At 40.6% G+C, this 24,498-nt stretch overlaps 1 protein-coding gene and 1 pseudogene across 1 annotated transcript; both read left to right on the top strand.

The window, feature by feature from the left end:
- The first annotated feature begins 3,790 nt into the window (after positions 1-3,790).
- Positions 3,791-4,917, top strand: LOC131844913 (protein IWS1 homolog). Its single transcript, XM_059193909.1, has 2 exons — positions 3,791-4,843; positions 4,897-4,917. The coding sequence occupies exons 1-2, from the start codon at positions 3,791-3,793 to the stop codon at positions 4,915-4,917; spliced, it is 1,074 nt and encodes a 357-aa protein (XP_059049892.1).
- Positions 4,918-20,144: 15,227 nt separating this feature from the next.
- On the top strand, positions 20,145-20,830 carry LOC131844911 (uncharacterized; annotated as a pseudogene).
- The last annotated feature ends 3,668 nt before the right edge of the window (positions 20,831-24,498 follow it).

Raw genomic sequence — 24,498 nt, 5'->3', positions numbered from 1 at the left:
ACAAAAAGTTTTTAGAATTTATAAAAGATATAGATAGAGATGAATATCTCTATGGAGAGAATTTATTAGAAAAAATAAACGCCTTGAAAACCGCACAAAAAACTGGACAAACAATTAAAAAATCTGACAATTTCAAGCCCTCAAACAGAAGAACATTAAATCCTAGCACTTCGGGAAATTTCCGGGGCCTGCTTCGATATGCAGCACCAAAACCCTTCAATCGAGGTGGGTCAAAACGCCTGATGGAATGAAACCTTCCATACAAACAGCAGCATTATACAACAAGGAAATCCAAACAAGAAATGAAACCTCCTGCTCGGAAGTAATGGTATGTCATGGTGGCAGATTATCACATTTTATCCAATGTTGGGAAAAAATCACTGATGATACTACAATCATCCAATACATAAGAGGTTATTCTATATCTTTCACCACTTTACCATTTCAAAACATTATTCCAAGTTCATTTCAGTATAATTCTGATATAGAGAAGCAGGATATGAAAATTGCTATTACTAAATTACTTGAATTAGGGGCCATTTCTGTTTGTGAGCCCCATCCAGGTCAATTCATTTCCTCTATTTTTCTAATTCCTAAACCAAATGGCAGTAAAAGATTTATTTTAAATTTAAAACAGTTAAATAAGTTTGTAGCTACAGCACACTTTAAAATGGAAGATCATAGGACTGCGGCATCCTTGATAAATAAAAATAATTTTTTAGCAAAAATTGACCTTAAAGAATCATATTTGCTTATATCCATAAACCCAGAAGATCGAAAATTCCTTCGCTTTAAATATGATAGATTATATGAATTTAATTCACTACCATATGGCCTCTCCTCCGCTCCCTACATTTTTACAAAAGTCATGAGAGTAGTAGTCACATACTTAAGGAAAAAGGGATATAAGAATATAGTTTATCTGGACGATTTACTGTGCCTAGGCACTACTTACCAGTCATGTTTAGAAAATGTTAAACAGACTATTTTTATTCTGGAATGCTTAGGATTTGTTATAAACTATGAAAAAAGTTTTTTAGTACCTTCCAAATCTTGCAATTTTTTGGGTTTTATTTATGATACAAGTAGTATGACAATGCAATTACCTTTAGAAAAAATATATCAACTTCAAAAGGTGACAAATAAATTCCTTAACATGTGTAAATGTACAATACGGGAATTTGCCCAACTTATAGGGTTGTTAGTGTCAGCCTGCCCAGTTGTACAGTATGGCTGGTTATACACCAAATATTTAGAACGTCATAAATACCTAGCTTTACTAAAAAAATTTAATAATTATGATTGTATTATGGATCTACACCAAGATACGAGGTTAGATCTTGAATGGTGGGCAAAAAATATATTGCTAGTATCAAAATCAATATTAGTCCGTAATTATGATATTGAAATTTATACTGATGCATCTAGAACGGGCTGGGGCGCGGTCTGTAATAACAGTAAAATTAATATAAATTTCACATAAATTATCTAGAACTGCTAGCTATTTTTCTGGCATTGAAAACTTTTGTTAAAAACAAACAAGAAATTCAGGTTCTGTTAAGAGTAGATAATAAAACGGCTATTTCTTACATTAATCGTATGGGTGGTATTCAGTACCCACACCTTAATGACCTGGCTAGAAATATTTGGAAATGGTGCGAAGAAAGGAAAATATGGCTCTTCGCCTCTTATATAAAATCTTCAGATAATGTAGAAGCAGATATAGAATCTCGAAAAACAAATACAGATATCGAGTGGGAATTAAATTCACGCGTTTTTAAAGAAATAATAAATAAATTTGGTACACCGCAGGTGGACCTTTTTGCGTCTAGGGTCAACACTAAATGTCCCTTATATTTATCCTGGAAGCCAGATCCAGATGCATTAAATGTAGATGCATTTACTGTAAATTGGTCAAAGTATTATTTTTATGCCTTTCCACCATTTAGCCTAATTTTAAAATGTCTAATGAAAATAAGATATGAAAAAGCCTCAGGAATCATAGTCATGCCCTACTGGCCATCACAACCATGGTTCCCCGTTATGCAGGAAATGTTGGTTTCTGATTTATTATATTTTGGGCCAGATAAAGATCTGTTATTTTCGCCTTACAGGAGCTGCCATCCTCTTCACCAGCAACTTATCCTGGTGGGCGGAATCTTATCAGGCAATCTATGATAAGACAAGCTATCCCCACTATCGCTTTAGATACTATGATAGCTTCACTATCAAAGCACACACTAAAACAATATGATGTAACCTACAAAATATGGTGGGCTTTCTGTCAAGAAAACCAAATTAACCCTTTGTGTGCCTCAGTACCAAAAATAATACAGTTTTTAACAATTCAGTTTTAGAAAGGCTCTTCTTATGGAACCCTTAATTCTCATAAATCTGCTCTCTCTCTCTAATAATTGGTTCGCGTATAGGGAGGGATGAGCGTATTGATAGGTTGTTGAAAGGTTTTTACAAAACAAATCCTCCAAAACCGAAATACTCTTTTACTTGGGACCCATCTATTGTATTAAATACACTAAGAAAATGGCATCCTTGCAATTCATTACCGTTGGAAATTTTGACGAAAAAATTTGTTACATTACTAGCCTTATGTACAGCACAACGTGTACAAACACTTTCTTTAATAAAGATTAAAAATATATCTTATGTAGAGTCAGGTTTACATATAAATATCACAGATATAACTAAAACATCTGCGCCAGATCGTTCATTTGGGGTAATTGTTAAAAATACTCCCAATAAACTCGTAATTATTTAATTGAAATGAGCGTACAATCGACACGGGTGTAACCTAATACAGAATAATCGCAACTGGCTATGACCAAGCGGCAGCGGATGTTGCACGGTGCAGCAAAGCGATGCGTTACAAAACTTGTTAGACGACTCTCAGGTAAGTACATAACAGAAAGTCCGGCCAACCGCATACTACGGGTTTCGCTCGAATATGCTCATGAATTAAATTAATGTTGTACAATAATGATTGTATGTGTATATAAGTATAGTGTATGTATATAATAAGAGTATAAATGTTGGGGCGGGCTTGTGGGAATATCTCAAGACTGATGAGATATAAACACAGGCCTACTCTACCATCTCCTTCAGAGAGGTAGAGGGGTGTGGTCTTAAGGGAGAGCGCAAGTCGTGTAGATCCTTAAGGCAAGTGCGGTAGATACCCTTCACGAGGTTGCCGCCCTGTGATTGGTCTAGTTCCCTATGAAATAGACGTAACAAAAACTACCGGGCGACCAATGCAGGGATGGAGAGGTCATGTCCTTGCGTGTCCATCATCGACCAAAAAACAGAAGGTGGACAGTAATGACCTCCCGCGTGTTTGTGCCGTGCGCGGAGACCCGTACGGAGGGATGAAGGAGTCCTGGTGGTTGAGTGCAGCAGTGTGCCGGCTGTTGTTGTACACTGTTCACAACACACCTCTTTGGTCTGGATTTCCTCTCAAACGGGAGGTCGTGGAGTAGCTAACCACGATCAATCGGCTGCGATTCCCCATAAGCGGGCAGTCAAGCGAGGTTTGGTGGGCTGGGGGGTGGCAGTCGGCGTGGCGCGGCGCCTCGGGGCTAGCCTGCATCATTGTCTCGTGATGTAGGTGTCCTCGTTGTGTTTCGCTGCGTGCGGACTCGTCTACTTTCCAACCTGCTGTACCTATACCAAGGGAGTAGCTCTGACGATCATTCGCTGGAACGAATGACGTCCCCGACGTGAGGGCTCCGTGGAGGGTGGAGAGCTCCCAAGGTGAAGTAAAAGAAAAAAACCACTCATGGATACAGAGACTAAAAAACTCAAAAACAAAAAACCGACACAGGCTGCGTCCTCGAATGCGCCAAACCAACAACCAGAAAAGGCTGCGTCCCAAGATGCGCCAAAACGACCACCACTGCCCAAGGCCGCGTCCTTCGACGCCCAAGGGCAAGCCACAAACAAAGATGCGCCAAGCAAAGCTGCGTCCAAGGATTTGTTGAGGAAGGCTACCGACCGGGATGCGCCTGACCAGGCTGCGTCCAGAAACGTACCTTCCAAGGCAACCAAGGATGCGCCGAGCAAAGCTGCGTCACAAGATCCGACAAGGAGGACTGTCGAATGGAATGCGCCAACTCAGGCTGCGTCCCGTGACACACCGTCCATGTCGGTAAAAGATGCGGTGAAAAAGGCTGTGTCTGAGGACACGTTGAGGAAGGGCACTGAGCGGAATGCGCCAACCCAGGCTGCGTCCCGTAAAGTGCCTCCAGCGTTGGCCTTAGATGCGCCTCCAAAGGCAACTCCTAACCTTCCGCCAAAGACAGGCGCTGCTATGGGGGAACCAAGGACAAGCGCACTCCGAGATGCGCCCAACAGGGCTGCGTCAGTGAGTGCGTCTTCCGAAGGGAACTCGGCAGCACTGATGAAAGCGGAGGCGGAAGAGAGGCCAAACAAAGCTGCATCCGACAACGGTTCTGACACCCCGGCATTGGATCTGTCGTCACTAAAAGACGCAATCCAATCGCCCACGAAACCGGGTCAATGGAAGACCGTCACCAAACCCAAGTCGGCCTCAAAAAAGCGGCGCATGAAGGCCAGAGCCAAAGCAGCAGCACAACGCGCAGTAGCAGTGGATGCCGTAAGGCATCAGCTCGGTACCTGCCCAAAGGCGACCAAACCGAAAGGGGAGGCGTCAACAAGTGGGACCAAAGCACCTGCAACTGCCTCGACAAGTGCTGCACTGACGGTTGGCCTTCATAAACGCAGCATGAAGCCCAGAGGCCGGAAAAAGACCAGGACATACGACGATAAGACCGCACCAAGACCGCAGAAACGCACTCGTCCGGAGGACACGGTCACACCCAAAGGGGAGGGCAAAAAACCCAGAACCGCAGGAGTGATGGGTAGGGGACCGACGTCATACGCTGAAGCAGCTGCCAGCTTCCTGGCAAATGAACTGTGCGTTGCAGTCATGGTAGAACCATTTACCGACCTCATACAAGACCAAGCGGAGGATCTCAGAAGGCAGATCGAAGGGAAGCTTAGGCTCCAAGTCAAAGCCGACCTCAAGATCCCTGCAGCAACAAGAAAAGACCTCAAATTCCGTGGCAAGGCTCACTTCGCAGATGGTGTCCTCAAAACATGGTGTGAGGATGCCTACACCTTAGCCTGGCTTGAGAAAAGCATCACAGACATGGTCTCACCAGTAGAAGGCTCGAGGCTAGTCGTTAGACCACAGTCGGCCATACCGAAGAAGGTGCCGTGCCTGCTCTTTGTACCTGGAGAAATCGAGGACTTGGCAGAGCTACGTGAACTTCTCGCGGGGCAAAACAGCAACATGAGCATCAACTCCTGGACCCTGACACACGAAAGAATCAGAGAAGATCCACCAGGAACCTGCCTATTCTTTCGTATTCCTGAAAAGGATGTAGAAGTGCTGAAGGCCCAGGACAGAAGAGTCTACTACCTGATGGGGAACATCTATGTTCGCTTCCTGGACACAGATGTCTCCCATCAAACACCTGCAGCCGCCTCGAAACAGACGGAGGCCACAAGCCTTGGCGAGCAGGAGACGGAACCCGAGCCGACAACGTCGGCAATGGATGTCGAGACTGCGGCGGAGGACGTAGAGGCTCCGACGGCAATGGAGGTGCAGGTACCATCTTCACCGAGAATTATCTCGGATGAAGAGTGCTTTCCGGCAGGGGAGGAGAGAGCGAGGCCAGTGACAGCCTCCTCTACTCCTCCCCCTACGGGAAGACTAAACTCCTGCAGGGAAACCTCCAGCACAGCCAAACTGCGACGGCCTCACTACGCAGAGTGCTGGAAAATAACACCCAGACCATAGCCCCGATCCAAGAGCCGTGGATCAGAAACAACAAAATCTGTGGTCTCGGCAACATCGGAGGAAAACTGCTACTGGATACCTCCGTAAGTAAACCTAGGACTTGTATTTTCCTACCAAAACATGTTCCAACATTATTAATAAACGAATTCTGTTCAAGGGATCTAACAACAGTCAGAATAACCACTGTAGAACAAAATCTCCCGGACATCGTCCTCGCCTCAGCATACCTGCCGAGCGACGGGGAGGTGCCACCTCCAGAACTCAGCCAGCTGGTCGAGTACTGCGAGAGGGAGAAGCTGGAACTGGTCGTCGCCGCTGACTCCAACGCGCACCACACGCTATGGGGAAACAGTAAGACCAACAACAGAGGTGAGGACTTAGCTCTTTTTATTTTTAGCAATAACCTCACACTGCTCAATAAAGGTTCCGAACCTACATTCATAAACGCTCGTTCACAAACCATCATAGACATAACACTGACATCGACAGGCATCTCGGAGCATGTTCGTGACTGGCACATGTCCAACGAACTATCATGCTCTGATCATAGATGGATCCGCTTTACAATCGACATGCAGTTACCTAAACCACAGCCGAGACGGATTCCTCGTAACACTGACAAATTCAAATTCCTGGGATTGGTCAAAACGTACGTAGCAAAACAATCCGTACTCTCAATAAAACTAGACAAAACGGAAATAGACAACCACGCAGACAACATAACGTCCATACTAACCACGTGCTACGAACAGTCTTGCCCTCTTACCGTACCCAAAAGCAGAGGTAGGCAACACTGGTGGTGTCTCGAACTAGAGAGACACCGACGGAGGTTAAGGAAAACTTTCAACGTAGCCATGAATAGTAGGTCACAAAGTGATTGGGACAAATACACTACTTCGAGAAAAAAATACAAAAAACTAATTCGCCAACGACGACAGGAATGTTGGAGGCGATTCTGCACAAATATAGAAAACAACAACCAAGCAGTCAAGGTAAAAGCGTGTCTCTCCAAGGAGAAAGACCACACAATAGGCTGTCTAAAAAAACCAGATAACAGCTACACAACAAATGACACAGAAACTTGCGAAATACTACTGTCAACTCACTTCCCAGGATTTCTAGTGGACAATAACCACTCATGGAATTCACAGGAAGACAGGACAACCAGCAGCTCGGACTGGGAGGTAGCTTGCAAAATAATAGACAAAGAAAAACTAATATGGGCAATCAACACATTCCTGCCTTTCAAAGCAGCGGGACTAGATGGTGTCTTTCCGGCCCTCCTTAGATGGAGCGGAGACATAATAGCCGAACAACTCGTTCAGCTATTTCGAGCATGTCTGGCACACCGATACATACCTTTGAAATGGCGCGAAGTGAAAATAATCTTCATCCCAAAACCAGGCAGAGGTGATTATACGCAGGCCAAATCCTTTCGACCAATTAGTCTCACATCGTTTTTACTAAAAACTTTGGAGAGACTATGCGACAAAGAAATCAGAGACCTTGTGTCCACAAACAAACCACTCCACCCTAACCAACATGCCTACAGCGAAGGTAAATCAACGGAATCAGCACTCCACAGCGTAGTAACCCGAATTGGTAACTCGTTACACTCAAAGCAGCCAACACTAGGTGCCTTTATAGACATCGAAGGGGCCTTTGACAAAACGAATTTTACCAGCATAAGCCGGGCTCTTGCCATACATGGAGTACCTTTAACTATCATAGAATGGATAAGCAACATGCTAAAGAACCGTGCAATTCAGTTTACCGTTAACACTACCACACGAGGTATCGTGAGCAGAGGATGTCCACAAGGAGGGGTCCTATCACCTCTTCTTTGGAATCTAGTTGTTAACGAACTCATTGAGGAGCTCAACGACAACGACCTCTACACGGTAGGGTATGCTGACGATATTGCCATACTGATAACAGGAAAATTTGAGGGAACTCTATGCGACCGCATGAGAGAAGCCTTCAGAACTGTAGAGAGATGGTGTAAAAACCACGAACTCTCGGTAAATCCTTCCAAAACAGAACTAATCATGTTTACTAACAAAAGAGCTCCTGGTACCTTCAGGACACCGAAACTCTTTAACACAGACCTTAATCTAAAAGAAGAAGTCAAGTACCTGGGAGTTATACTGGACAGTAAGCTCCTATGGAACAAACATCTTGACCACAAAATTAACAAAAGTACCATAGCATTTTATCAATGTCGAAAGATGCTAGGAAATAAGTGGGGTATTACACCAAAAATAACACTCTGGCTATACACAGCTGTGATAAGACCAATGCTCGTGTACGGGGCCTTGGTTTGGTGGACAAGGTCGAAACTCACGACCACAGTCAACAAACTAAGGTCCTTTCAAAGACTTGCATGCTCTGCAATCACGGGATGTATGAAAACTACCCCAACAACAGCAATTGAAATAGCCCTCAATATAACACCCCTCGATTTGTACATACAACAGGAGGCAGCCATAGCTGCCATAAGGCTATACCATCTTGGTCTATGGGGCAAAAACCATAATAGTTCTCACACTCACATCCTGAACCAAGCAATCGAACACGAACCTTTGATTGCAGCTCCGTGTGACAGAACTCAAACTTATCACTCATTTAACAGAAAATACCAAATACAAATGAATCAGGAGGAACAAGACCAATCTGCTGTAAATGAACTGCGAATATACACAGATGGCTCCAAAACACATAACGGTTCAGGAGCAGGAGCCCACTCCCTTGACCTCAACATGAACTTATGCATACCACTCGGCCCACACAGTTCGATTTTCCAATGTGAATGCGTTGCCCTGACTGAGGCAGCACGAACAGTGCTAAAGTTAGGTGTCAACAACTTCAACTTAAAATTTATATCGGACAGTGCAGCCGTGCTAAAAGCACTACAGAACAGGAAATCAAACAACAGATTAATAATCGAATGTCACAATATCATGGATAAAGTGGCAGAGCACAACGGTGTAACCATCCAGTGGATAAAAGGGCACAGTGGATCATATGGAAATGATGCCGCGGACGAATTGGCGAGAAGAGGATCAGGCATGACGGTAGCAGGCCCCCTCCCGCTTCTGCCAATACCATTCTCACAATTTCGATCCTGGATTCGCCAAAGATACACTGAGATACAAAACCAAAGATGGAAACAAACCACCGATTGTAAACAATCAAAAGTGGCAATTCCCAGAACAAATCAACGAATAACAAAACGCCTAATAAATCTGGACAGGCATAACATAAAAACAATGATCGGGACAATGACGGGCCACTGTCCCTTAAACAGACATTTGTACACAATAGGTGCTACAGACAGTCCCCTATGCCGGGGCTGCTTTGTAGCCGAGGAAACGGCCGCTCACGTAATCCTGGAGTGCGAAGCAGTGACCACACAACGAAATCAAATCCTCGGAACGGTGAGGTCGCTCCGAGAAGCCTGCGAAGACACCAGGAGACTTCTGCGCTTCTGGGAGGAGCTTGGCTGGCTACGCTAGTAGCCTGGCTCTACACGCACAACGGCCCGAATGAGAGGCTAAGTGCGGAAAATGGAGTCCAACCGACATTGACATTGACATTGAGTATAAATGTATATATATATATATATATATTTATATTATTATAGTTATATATGCGAATATATTTTAATAAAATATAAAATGTATAAATCTGTAAATATGAACTTTAAGTCACCTACAGCACTCCCCCCAGAGGCCGTGTCTACGGACGATAGAAATCTGGAAACCTGACACGTCTTCCTGATTTAGTTGTATGTGTAAAATTTGGAGCTGTGTTATGAGGTTGGGTGGTAGGAGATATGTTCTGTGGAGGAGTTATATCAGACAGTATAAAGGCCGGTTTAAGACGGTCGATGGATACTGTCATATTATAACCTCGGACACTAATTTTATAAAATTTTGGGTTACGCTAAATAAATTCATATGGACCACTATAAGCAAACTGGAGTGCACCGCGTAACGACTCTTCCCTGAGGAATACGTGGCTACATGTGGCAAGATCCTTGAAAATGAATGTTTTGAGTGTAGAATGGTGCTGAGTAGGAACTGGACGAATAGAATCTGCGAACGATTTAATTCGAGCTGAGAAATCGGTGGTGTCAGTTGTGTAGTTGCTGACTTGGTCACCAAAGAATTCGCCCGGTAGTCTGAGTGGTTCACCATACACCAGTTCTGCTGATGAAGACTTAAGGTCTTCTTTAAACGAACTTCTTATGCCCTGGAGTACTAATGGTAACGATTCAGTCCAGTTTGGATCAGCGTGGCAGGTTATTGCGGCTTTCAGTTGTCGATGAAAACGCTCAACCAAACCGTTACACTGGGGATGATAAGCAGTTGTCCTACGATGCTTAAAACCAATGGACCTGGCCAACTGTTGGAACAGCGCCGACTCAAATTGCCTACCTTGGTCTGTAACGATATCGGTAGGGCAACCGAATCGGGCTATCCAATTGGATATAAATGCTTTGGCCACTGTTTCTGCGGTCATGTCAGGTAAAGGAACAGCTTCCGGCCATCGCGTGAAGCGATCGACGGCTGTCAAACAGTACCTATAAATACCGGAAAGAGGTAGGGGTCCGACTAGGTCTATATGGACGTATTTAAATCTAGCAGAAGGCAAGTTGTGTGTACCTAAAGGAGATGAAACGTGCCGAGTTACCTTCGTGCGCTGGCAGGCTAAACATGCCTTAGCCCATTCACGGCATTCTTTCCGCATGGTGGGCCAGACGTAACGTTGAACAATAAGTTTGGCTGTAGCATTGGCACCTGGATGACTCAGCTAATGTATACAGTCAAAGATTTGCCTACGGAGGTTTCTGGGGACGAATGGCCTGGGTGTCGGTGTACTGATATCACAATACAGTTCGGCACGACGCCCAGGTATATTCATTTTGCTGAAACGAAGGGATGATTCGCCCTGGAGACATTCCGCGAGTTCGGTATCGGTTATCTGTTCCTGAGCTAGTAATTCAAAATCGACTGGTTTTTGCAATTCACTAACACGGGACAGAGTATCTGCAATGACGTTATCTTTCCCTGAGATATGTTGGATATCGCTGGTGAATTGCGAAATAAAGTCGAGATGCCTATACTGACGGGGTGTGCAGTTACTTTTCCGCTGATGGAATGCATAACAGAGTGGTTTATGGTCAGTATAAACAGTGAAGTGTGTAGCCTCTAACATATAGCGAAAGTACTTAATGCTCTCATAAACAGCAAGGAGCTCCCGGTCATACGGAGAGTATTTTCTTTGTGATGGGCTTAATTTGCGGGAGAAGAATGCTAGAGGTTGCCAATGTCCGTCCTTTAGCTGTTGTAAAACACCACCTATTGCAGTGTCAGATGCATCAGTGACTAGTCCTAACTTAGCCTGAGAGTCAGGATGTGCTAAAAGCATTGCCGTGCAGAGACTATTTTTGCAATTTGTGAATGCTTGTAATGAATCTCCCTTCAAGGCAATGGGGTGCGAAGCTTTGATGGATCCTGTAAGAAGAGCGTTAAGAGGACCTTGAATTTTGGCGGCATTAGGTATGAAGCGTCTGTAATAATTGATCATACCCAAAAACCGCCTGAGTTCTCTCACCGTCTTAGGCGTGGGGAAGTCAGAGATTGCCTGTATCTTACCTTCCAGGGGCCTGGTACCTGTTTCAGATATACTGTAACCTAGAAATGTTACTTTTTTAGCACCAAAAATGCATTTAGAAGTATTTATTAGCACTCCGTAGTCTCTCATTCGGGCTAGAATTTGGTGTAGGTGTTTTTCATGTTCTTCTTCTGTTCTAGAAAATATCAAAAAGTCATCTAGAAAAGGATAACAAAATTCTAGGTCACGGGTCATCTCATCAACAAACCTTTGGAAAGTTTGGCCTGCATTTCGCAACCCAAATGTCATGAAAGGAAATTCATACAGTCCGAAAGGCGTAGTAATAGCGGTTTTTGATATATCCTCTTCAGCCACCGGGATCTGATTATAGGCTTTTACCAGATCTATGGTTGAGAAGTACCTACACCCTGATAAGTTATGGGAAAAGTCGTGAATGTGGCGGATAGGATATTTATCAGGGACAGTTCTGGCGTTAAACAACGTCTTTTCTAGATACAAGGTGTAAAGGAGAGGCCCATGGACTGTCAGATGGACGTGCAGTACCATTACCTAACATTATCTTAAATTCCTGCTTGGCAATTTTAAGTTTGTCAGGGGCGAGTCGGCGAGGTTGGTACGAAACTGGGGGACCTGGTGTGGTACGGATGTGGTGTTTAACGAAACCCGGGGTACCAGCTGGGCGTGTAATTTCTGGGTATTGAGCTAATATAGATAGATACTTACAGAAACTACCGTTCGTCATACCAGTCAATACTTTAACACTAGACACTAAACTGTTACGTTTTGCAACATTAACTACTGTGCTGGTGTTAGTTATGCTATCGAGAAGTCTACGGTTTCCAATATCGACAATGAGTTTATAATGATTTAAATAATCAACTCCGATTATAGCCTTTGTAACATTGGCAACAATAAATCGCCAAAGAAAATCGCGGCGTAACCCTAAATTCAAATTTAGCTGAATGTAACCGTAGGTATCGATAACAGAACCATTAGCAGCACTAAGTTTGTATTCCGTTTTAACACGATGTTTACGAATCACTGATATTGGATAAACACAAACGTCACTTCCAGTATCCACCAAAAATTCCATATTGGATCCGTGATCGGTGATGAACAGACGGCTGACGGAGCTTTGGCAATCATTCGCGGCAATCACTGACTGCGTAGGTCGTTTCCCGTTTTGAAGTCGCATGGCATGTATCAAACATTTCTTCGCCTGCGTACCGAATTGTTTGTGGTACCAACAGACTAGAAACTTTCTGTAACTGGAGTTTGATCTGCGTGATGTCGATCGGTGTCGTTGACCACCTACCTTGACGTCTATCCTTCGGTCGGGGCGTATGGTTAATTTGAGCACTAAGGGCACTAACTTGTCTCGTCAGTGCGGCTACCTGCTTGGTTAACTCCTCGATTGGTGAAGGTGCAGGCGCTGTAGTTGCTGCCACCTGGTGTGAAACTGGTGCTATGTCGTGAATACGGTCGGCGAGCTCAGCCAAGGCGTCCAAGGATAGGGTAGGCTGCGACGCGATGATCGGTTGCATTCCCGCAGGTAGTCTGCTAGACCAAATCGTCCTGACAAAATCTTCAGGAACCTGGGGTCCAGCCAGATGTTGCAAGTGCCGAAGGAACTGCGATGGTTTACGGTTTCCATGTTCTCGTGCATCAACAGCTGCTTCACCTTATTCTCGCGTGAAACCGACAGTCGTTTTATCAGCTCCGCTTTCAGACGCTGGTAGTCTGGAGGTCCGACGAGTATGTCTTCTACCTCCGACGCGTATTGCCTGTCCAGATTACCAAGAATGTGGAAGAATTTGGTCGCGTCGTCAGTTATACCGCATGCTAAAAATTGACATTCCACCTGCGCAAACCAAATTGCTGGTTTTTCGGCCCAGAATGGCGGTATTCTAACTTGGGGCGGATAAAATTTACTCGTCTTTAAACTATGTCGACGTTTTGTATTTACATTTTGTTTCTGGGATTCTCCCGAATCACTGCCACTGCTCATTTTATTGTCTTGTATTTTCGGGGTCACCACTTTGGGGTAATTGATAAAAATACTCCCAATAAACTCGTAATTATTTAATTGAAATGAGCGTACAATCGACACGGGTGTAACCTAATACAGAATAATCGCAACTGGTTATGACCGAGCGGCAGCGGACGCTGCACGGTGCAGCAAAGCGATGCGTTACAAAACTTGTTAGACGACTCTCAGGTAAGTACATCACAGAAAGTCCGGCCAACCGCATACTACGGGTTTCGCTCGAGTATGCTCATGAATTAAATTAATGTTGTACAATAATGATTGTATGTGTATATAAGTATAGTGTGTGTATATAATAAGAGTATAAATGTATATATATTTATATTATTATAGTTATATATGTGAATATAATTTAATAAAATATAAAATGTATAAATCTGTAAATATGAACTTTAAGTCACCTACAGTTCACAACCGGTATTGGTCTTACCATTCTATACCGAACCTGAGATTTGCCCATCACTTACTTTACAGTTTTACATTAACTGCACCAAAGATATAAGGGGTGATGTTGAAGAACTATTTATAACCACTAAAAAACCACATAGAGCGGCTACACCATCCACATTAAGTCGTTGGATAAAAAATGTGTTGACAAATTCTGGCATTAATACAGATATTTTTACGGGCCACTCTACTCGTCATGCTTCAACATCCATGGCCAAGATGAAGGGTGTGTCTATAGAGGCTATTAGAAATACCGCGGGTTGGACAGAGTCTTCGCAGACATTTGCAAAATTTTATAATAGACCCATTATGAAAAATACTAATATTTTTGCAAATACTGTTTTATCCGCAATGTGAGTGCTAACTATAGTACTTATACAATTTTTAATATAAAAATAAGTGTGTATTAAGGGATAATAATTGTAACTTGTTATAATTAAGAACTGTGTAATGAAGAATTTCTTATATGACTGATTAATATGATTAATAATTATGTTTAAAGACTTGATACTGTTAATGTTGAAATTGAGAATTATCCATTATTCTAATTTTTGTAGTAAAAGACTGATTTATACCAAAAATAGAAAGATGTTTTATTACAGCTTATACTATCCAGTTGTAATATTAAGGAAAAAATTAATCACAAACTCACTGAGACTCTAAATATCTACATGGTAAATATATATATTGAGAACGAAGCACTGGAATATAATAAATGATCAAACGAACTTACCTGTGATGTTCGATCATTATTATATGAAGTGCTTCGTTCGAAGATATAGACCCACCCAGATATAGTAGTAATACACCTAGTTTACTTAAACCCACCCTTTGAGTTTGTGATATAGTCTCTAAAGGAATGACAAGTATCAGTCTATTGTCTATAGAGTATGACAAGTGTTGGCTTTAGAATCTAGCTCTAAAATTGCGTTATGTTGCCTAGTGATTTGAAGAAACTACATGGCAAATATATATATATCTTCGAACGAAGCACTTCATATAATAATGATCGAACATCACAGGTAAGTTCGTTTGATCATTTATTATCTTTTGCTGACCATTTCTCACTTTGTTTACTCACCCCGCGGTGTATTAATGTAATATTGTAGTAAAACAGCAACATATTTACAACAACATAGGTTCTTTATTTACTACTAGTACTAATTAATATTACTTTATATATATTTTTACTCTTACTCTACTTTAAAGTTATACTTACTCTACTTTAAAGTTATATTTTTTTATCATCTCATTATTTAGAATTTAATAAAAGGTAAACTAACTGTTATTGATAAACTATTATTACAATTTTGTCAGGCAAAGTTCAAGTTCAGTTCAAAGATTAGCTTAAAAGAACTCACTATAAAAAGAAGTTCTGTAAAGGGTCAAATAACAAAATTCAAAAATTACTTAGACAAGGTGGCTACACAGTCAAAGCTTTCAAATATTGAAATGGCGGAATTATCTCTTAAATTAAGCAAATTTGAGGGACTGTCAGCAAAATTTGATGAGTTGCAAAGTGAGACCGAGGTCATTAATTCTGAAAATATTGGTTCGGAGATCGATGAAAGAGATAACATTGAGCAGGATCTAATACTTAGCATCGCTACAGCGAAAACTCTTATTGAACAACATAATATAATTCAAAATGAGCACAGACGTGAATCTATTCTTCATGGGTCTCAATGTGATCTTGATCATCAACAACTGAGCTTTAAATTACCCCAAATTCAAATTGGAAAGTTTGGAGGCTCCTATTTTCATTGGCTTGAGTTTAGGGACACGTTTTCTAATCTTATTCATAACAATGAGCGTATTCCTCCAATACATAAATTTCATTATTTGCTGTCTTACCTGGAGGAGATGCGGCGCGCATTATTTGTAACCTTGAAGTGTCTTCAGATAATTACACTGAAGCGTGGAAATTACTTTTTGAGTGTTACGATAATAAACGGTTGCTTATTGATCACCACCTTAATTCTTTGTTTAATATACAACAAATAACACGTGAGTCTGAAAGGTCCTTGCGATTTTTGGTAGATCATTTTAAAAAGAACCTGCGTGCTCTATCTAGCCTAGGCCAGTATACAGATAAATGGGACGTGCTAATAATTTACATGTTATCTTCTAAATTAGATAACCGCACTTTAACAAAATGGGAAGGAGTGCGTAATACTTTTAGTGATGTTCCTACTCTAGAACAATTTCAGAAATTTTTAATAGATCGTGCTCACGTTTTAGAAGTTTTAGAGAGCCGCCTGAGGTGGTACGGTCATGTCATGCGGCGACCATCAGAGCACATGATAAGAACAGTGCTTGACATAAGTACCCAGCCCAGAAGATGCGGCAGACCCCGTCTCTCATGGATGTCTGTTATTGAGAGAGACATAAAAAGCGCCAAAATAACATCCCAGACGACCCAGGATAGAACGTCCTGGCGAAGACTGACCAGGCCGACCCCAAATAAATGGGACCAAGGCCAGGCTAAAGAAGAAGTGCTCACGTTTTAGAAGTACTAAACCGAAATAAGAATGAAAATAATTCTGATAGAAATGTTAAGGTTAATCGTTTTCCACCTCATTTCAATAATAATAAACCAGAAAAAATACAGTATACCAAAAAACTTACGTCTGTATTATTTGCAATGAAAGTCATAGAATTTATGACTGTCCTACTTTTAAAGCTAAAAATATCCAAGAACGATTATCTGATGTAACAAAATATAAATTATGTTGTAATTGCTTATGTCAGGGTCATCCTATATCCGAATGTCGTATGAGACCCTGCCGCGAATGTAAGAAAAAACACAATACATTGCTGCATATATCTGTAACTGCAGTCGTAGCTAATACAGCAGTTAATAATGCTGAAACAGTTTCAAACTACAATGTTAAAAAAACAACCCAGATACTTTTGTCCACAGCAATGATTGAAGTATCCAACCCTATCACTAATGAAGTAGAAAGGGTACGTGCCCTACTTGATAGTGGTAGCCAAAGTTCATTTATAACTAAATCTTTAAAACAAAAATTAAACTTAAAATCTAACTCTATAAATACTATAAGTGTCATAGGAATTGGCAATAATTCAATGTCTAAAGTTGAAGAAAACTGCGTTATAAAATTGACTTCTATAGACAAATTATTTAATGTTATATATAATTTAATGTTGCTTATTAATGGAACAACTAACAGGTGAGCTTCCAAAATCAAAACCTTTTGCGCAACCAGGCCCTATTGATGTTTTAGTTGGAGCTGATATCTTCTGGAATATTTTAGGCCGTAATCAACGTTCGTTAGGCTCTAATAACCCTAAGCTTCAACAAAGTAAATTCGGTTGGTTGATTGCTAGTCCTATACAGACAGCCACTTATAACTATAATATTAATTATAATCTTGCTAAATGTATAAATTCATCTTATAATTTAGAAATCAACAAAGCTCTCACAAAATTTTGGGAAGTTGAAGATATACCACAAAGAACACTTATGTCAAAAATTGAAGAACAATGTGAAAAACATTTTGAAGCACATACTCGTCGTTTAGAATCAGGTAGATTTTGTGTACGACTACCTTTGATAGATACTCCCGATTGCTTAGGGGATTCTTACAATCTAGCTAAAAAACGATTTCTTTCTTTAGAGAAACGTTTTAGAAAAAATGTTGCATTAAAAACAGAATATTCCAAATTTATTAAAGAATATGAGGATTTTAATCATCTGTCTGAATCTGCTGTTGTTAAACCAAATCCGTCGTATTTTTTAAGCCATCATCCTGTCTATAAACAGCAAAGTGAATCCACTAAGCTTCGTGTCGTCTTCGACAGCTCAGCTCCCACCTCTTCTGGATATTCCGTCGATGATCTTCACATGGTAGGCCCGAATGTTCACTTTTCTCCATATTGATTAGAGGAAGACACCATAAATACATATTGACCGGTGACATCGAAAAGATGTATCGCCAGGTTCGTGTCGATTTAGAAGACTGTAACTTACAGTTAATCTTATGGAGAGAAGATGAGTCGCTGCTTATAAGATCTCTACGATTAAATACTGTCACTTACGGAACAGCGAGTGGCAGCTATTTGAGTACGAGGTGTCTTTGGCAAGTGGGTGAAGAGTGTGGGGACGACTTAATTAAAACTATAATACAAAATGACTTTTATGTAGATGACCTTTTTACTGGTTGTAATGACGAAAATCAATTGCTTTACATAAAAAATCATATTATTAAAATATTAAATGAGTCTTGTTTCAAATTTAAAACTAATTCACCTATTATTTTAAACAGTTTAGAACCAAATGCTCAAGAAGTTTTAACTATAAGCGAGTCATTCAATACTTTGGGATTGGGATGGAATTCAATCACCGATAATTTGAATTTCCCTGTAGTTATCAATACCGTGTCTCAAAATATAGTGATTACAAAGCGTTCAATAATGTTAAATCCATTCAAAATTTTTGATCCGTTGGGTTTATTGAGTCCGTGCATAATTCAACCTAAAATGCTTTTACAAAGACTTTGGCTTATAAAGATTGATTAGGATGAACCTGTTCCCCAAGAAATTAAAAATACTTGGGATGAAATCTGTAGGGGTATTAATAGTTTACCTACATCACAGTACTCACATTTACCAAATATTATTGAAATGCATTCTTTTAGTGACGCGTCACAATGTGCCTATGGTGCTTGCATTTATATAAGATCTATAGATAGTAACAATCGAATCACAGTTAAGTTGTTGTGTGCCAAATCAAAGGTGGCTCCTCAGAAGCCAGTTACAATGCCACGTTTGGAACTTTGTGCAGCTTTGCTTGCTGCTAGGTTATGTAACAGCGTGATAGAATCAATAAAGCATAAACCAACGCGTCTAGCGAATTGGTGTGATTGAGTGTGTGTGATCGAGTGTTGTCCTTTGTTGGCTGAATAATAATCCTAGGCAGCTAAAAACATTTGTCGCTAATCGAGTAGGAGAAATACTGGATTTGACAAATCCTTCTTGTTGGCGATACGTACCCACCTCGGACAATCCAGCTGATCTGATTTCCAGGGGCGTAAGTGCTAGCCAGCTTAATGATTTAAAACTGTGGTGGTCCGGTCCTAGTTATTTATCATACGATGAGTCCACCTGGCCTACACTAAAACCTAATATTCCACATGAAATTCCAGAGATAAAGGTTAATTCTGTAACTACCACTGAGGCTATAGTTAATTTTGAAAGATTCTCTAAATATTCTAGATTACAAAGATCATTTGCTTTTGTTATGAAATTTATTTTTAATTTAAGAAATAAAAAAAATAAAAGATCAAATGTACTTACTTTCGATGAATTAAATGATGCTTTTTACAAATTATGTTCTATTGCACAACAACAATAATTTCCATTGGAATATGCATTATTGTCTAAAAACAAAACAATACATACAAAATCAAAAATTTTATCGCTTTCTCCTTTTATGGATAATAATGGCCAATTAGAGTAGGTGGTAGAATAGATGCTGCTAATTGTCCATATGAGCAACGGCATCCTATAGTTTTAGATGCTTCTCATTGATTTACGAAGCTTTTATTTGAATTTGAGCACATCAAAAATATGCATGCTAGTCCACAATTATTGTATCGGCTATTAGACATACAGTTTGGCCTATAAACGGGAGATGTCTAGCTCGTACTACCTATCATGAGTGTGTTATCTGTAGGAGAGCACAGGGAAAAACCCTATGTCCAAAGATGGGTGATGTTCCTTCACAAAGACTAAATCCTGATTTTCCGTTTCAGTCTGTAGGCTTAGATTACGCAGGACCATTTAACATACTAAATCGTAAAGGACGTGGCTCTAAATTAATTAAGTGTTATTTATGCCTATTCGTTTGCTTACGCTATAAGTGTATTCACTTAGAGGCAGTAAGTGGATTATCTAAAGATAACTTCTTGATGACTCTAAGAAGGTTTATAGCACGTCGCGGCAAGCCATTGGAAATTTTATCCGATAACGGACGCAATTTTGTTGCTACGGCTACCGAGTTAAGTATATTTTTAAAGACTAATCAAGTACCTCTATCTAATTTTGCATCTGGAGAGGGATAAAATTTTCCTTTATCCCAGCTTACGCTCCTCATTTCGGGGGAATCTGGGAGGCCGGGGTAAAGTCTTCTAAGCATCATATTAAGCGCGTTATGGGCAATAGTCATCTTACCTTTGAAGAAATTTCAACATTGTTTGCTCAAGTGGAAGCGATTCTTAACAGTCGCCCATTGTGCCCGTTATCCTCATCTCCTGACGACTACCATTTCCTATCCCCAGGGCATTTTCTGATCGGAAGACCCCTCTCAGCGCTATCATCACCCATGTTGGAAGATACGAATCCAAATGGATAGCGAGCACAAGCTCAAGCGATACGAAAGACTAGAGCAGATTCGACAGCATTTTTGGCAGCGGTGGCAAAAAGAATATGTTGTGGAGCTGCAGCAAAGAACTAAATGGAGAATAAATTCCTCTAATCTGAAAGTTGGTGACCTTGTCCTGATTCAAGAACCGTCAATTCCCCCTTTAGCATGGCGTCTTGGGCATGTGGTACGCTTATTCACGGAACCCGATGGCGTGTGTCGTGTAGCTGACATTAATACTACGCGAGGCTGCGTACGACGAGCCTTAACTCGACTGTGCCCACTACCAACTGATGAAGAGATGAACAGTTAAAAGACTTGGGAGTCTTTCAACGGGGCGGAAGATGTTAAAGTCTGATAAATTTCTATAGCAAAACCGGCTAACTATTATTAATATTACATTTTACCGAGGCGTTATATTGATTTATTTTTTTACTACCCGTTACAAAATTATAGTCACTCATCAAATTCACGTAGTCACGAAACTTGCATACTGTAAAATCTTATCGAAATACAAGGATATTTAATTACTTTTTGAGTATTTTTATTGCTCCACGTGTTTGTAAAGACAATAACAACATGTAGTAACGCACAAGTGACACCGCTTTTGCACTATTGTTGAGAGGGTACTTTCTTTTCTTTGCTTTTTTTGCAGGTGGATTCGTAACTTGGTTACTTCATTTCAGTTTCCGTTCATTATTTATCAATCCATTCATTTCAATTATGATAGAACTTCAGTTGGTTTAATCATAAATTATACTTTGCGCATCGTCCTCGAGATTAGTACTAAATATATATAACAACATATAGATTTTGAGAGTTCGACCAGAAAAATATTCAATGAGAAAACTATTATTACATTCAGTGCATGATTTATTTAATTACAGATTAAATAAAACAGGAAATGATCACAAAGTTTCAAAATAGCTGATGATAATAATTATTATTTTAATAGCTTATGTATATTTAATAGATTAAGATATACTTATGTATATACCAAAACAAAAACCAAACTATTATATAGTTTAACTATCTTTAGCCCGCGGCTTCGCTCGCGTTAAGAAGTATTATCATTAACTAGCTGCAACCGCGACTTCGTCCGCGTGGAATTTAATACTATTTTCCAAAAATAAAAGTAGCCTAATGGATTTTGACAGGACTTTTATTCGTAGGTAGCTGATGTAATAAGACATCAGCTACCTACGAATAAAAGTCCTGTCAAAATCCATCCAGCCATTTCAGGAATTAGCCGGAACAAACAGACAGATAGACAAAAATTGAAATAAACGTTTTTTACTACATGCATATAAATACATGCATAGTAAAAAACGGTTATTTCAATATTAGGAGAAGTCCGGGAGAGTTGAACCGCTTTTAGTTTAAAGTATCGTATTTTCTTATAAATGAGGCTTCAATTATAAATGAGTGATTCAATTATAATAATAAACAGTAGGTTATTTATTAAGGAGTTTTGTAGCCTCTATTGGGTCCTGATGAGAAGCCAATATCGCAGTATCATCGGCAAAGGTACCAGTAGTTATACCATCTGGAGTTGGTAGATCAGAGGTGTAGAGCAGGTAGAGCAGAGGTCCCAAAACGCTGCCCTGGGGGACTCCCGCTTTAACATTACAAATTTTTGACAGCGCTTCTCCATTTTGGACAATGAAGTGTCTATCCTGAAGGAAAGACTTGACTGTTTCATAAACGTAAGTGGGGAATAGTGGTTTTATTTTGGATAATAGTCCCTCATGCCAGACTCTATCGAATGCTTGGGATATGTCAAGGAATACGCTCGCACAGTAACTTTTGTTTTCAAAGGACTCATCTATTACTGTTATGAGCCTGTGTATCTGATCGATGGTGGCGTGCTTACGACGGAAGCCGAACTGGTGATCAGGAATGAGGCCCTTCTGCTCTACTATTGGCATTATCCGTAGTAAAAGCAGTGATTCATAGATTTTCGACGGTATAGGCAGCAGACTAATTGGCCTGTATGACTTAGGATCCTCTGGTTGTTTATCTGGTTTTAATAACATGATTATTTTCGCAGTTTTCCATTGTGGAGGAATAAACCTTAATTTCGTTATGGCATTGTATATTCTTGTGATTAGTATTAACCCAGATTCGGGTAATTCTTGAAGGATTTTATTGGTAATGAGATCGTATCCTGGTGATTTCTTTAGGTTTCCTTTTAAAATTTGTCCCCTGACCTCTCTCTCTGTGAATTTCCAAGGTGTTACTTCATCCGCTCTTGTCGTATTCAGGATTTCCATTACTAATTCCTGGTGGTCTGGTGGGCCTTCGTAGGGATGTGGTTGGAAAACATCTGCTAGGTGATCGGCAAATGTGTTGGCCTTTTCCTGGTCACTGCGTGCCCAACTGTTATCCTCTTTTCTCAGTGGAGCCGACGTTATTGTCGGTCGCTTAATTTTTCTAGTTGCCTTCCAGAGGGAGTAGTCAGTGGCAGCAGTAGCATCAAGGCCCTCAAGGTAGGCTTGAAATTCTGCGTTACGGTCGTGATCAAGAATACTTTTTAGTTCTCTTATTTTGTGGTTTAGGTGTCTTTTTGTGTCGGGGCATCTATTTTGTTGCCATAATTTTCTGAGGGTCCTTTTCTCGTGAATTTTTTCCAAGATTTTTGAGGGTATATGTTGGACTACAGGTTTATGTTGGATAAGTGGGGTCGAGTTCCATGCTGCACTTTGGACACTGGTGGTAAAAAATTCCACAGCGTTTGTGATATCACTTTTTGTTTGAAGTGCAATAGGAGAATGAAATTCGGCGTCGAGAAGAACCCGAAATAAGCGCCAATTGGTTCGTTTATTGTGCAGAATACATCTTTTGGTGGTTTCTCTAATCTCTGCTCCAATTTCCACCATAATAGGGGAATGGTCCGAAGATAATTCTAAGCAGCTGCGGCAGGTTATGTTGTTATTTGTTATACCCTTGGTGATACAAAAGTCTATGAGGTCAGGTATTTTCCCTTTGTCAGTAGGCCAGTATGTGGGTGTTCCAGTTGAGATTACGTTCATAGACCCTTTTTGCACACTTTTGAAGAGTTCTCGCCCTCTTGGTAATGTTAGTCTGGATCCCCAGAATGTATGTTTCGCATTATAATCTCCTGCGGCTATGAAACGGTTTCCAAGAGTTTTGAAGTACTCATTGAAGTCTTCTTCCTTAATAGTGTGTCTTGGTGGGCAATATAGAGATGATACTGTAATGTCACTAGCATGATCGCACACAATAATACTTGTGGCTTGAATAAAGTCTTTACAATATGACTGAGATTGGTGATGTTTGATGTGAGATTTGATTAAAATGGCTGAGCCACCATGTGCTTTACCATCTGGGTGCATGGTATGGTATAATGTGTAGTTGGGAATATTGAAAAAGCTCTTGGATGAGAAGTGAGTTTCAGAAATTAGCATAATATCAATGTTATTTGTTTTAAAGAAGATTTTTAACTCATTTGAGTGATTTGATAGGCCGTTGGCGTTCCAAACAAAGAGCTTTAGGGTAGCGAATGTGCTGGTAACCTAGACATGAGTTCAGCTACCATCTGGGTCATTTTGATCATTTGGTTCATGAGAGCCTGTATTGAGGTATTAAAGGTCTGGAGGATATCTATTAAATATTGCTCGGTACTTGCATTGTTGGGATTTTTGTACGGTTCTTGGTGTGAATCGCTTCTCGCGGCAGCTGCGTACGACTTTCGTGTATAATTTCTTTCTATATTTGTTTGACTTACTTTAAAAGGGTTTTCTGACCTATTATATTTCTGTTTGTTGAAGTCAATAGTCGGATATTTAACATTTTGGAGTTCTTTGTAGACAATACAGCCCTTGTAGTTGGCCGGGTGGTTACCTTCGCAGAGTATACATTTGACTTTGTCGGAGCGTTCTTTCCTGGGGCAGTTTGTTGTTTGATGGAGTCCAGCGCATTTCACACATCTGGGTTGTCTGTGGCAGAACTTTTTAGTGTGCCCGTATTGTTGACAGTTGGAACATTGAGGGATTTCTCGCTTAGGTTTTGGTGGCTCAACTGCTACGCGGCAGTTTAGAATTGATTTAATGTTGTAGATATCTTTATTGTTCGGGCCAGGTTGCAGCTCTATGAAGAACATTGGAAGTGGTTTTTTTGTTC

The sequence above is a fragment of the Achroia grisella genome, unplaced genomic scaffold, assembly GCF_030625045.1.
Source record: "Achroia grisella isolate CSIRO2021 unplaced genomic scaffold, CSIRO_AGI_Agris_v1 utg423, whole genome shotgun sequence".
In the NCBI taxonomy this organism is placed as follows: Eukaryota; Metazoa; Arthropoda; class Insecta; order Lepidoptera; family Pyralidae; genus Achroia; species Achroia grisella.
The sequence above is the reverse complement of the archived record's forward strand: the minus strand, read 5'-3'. Positions and strand labels throughout refer to the sequence as shown.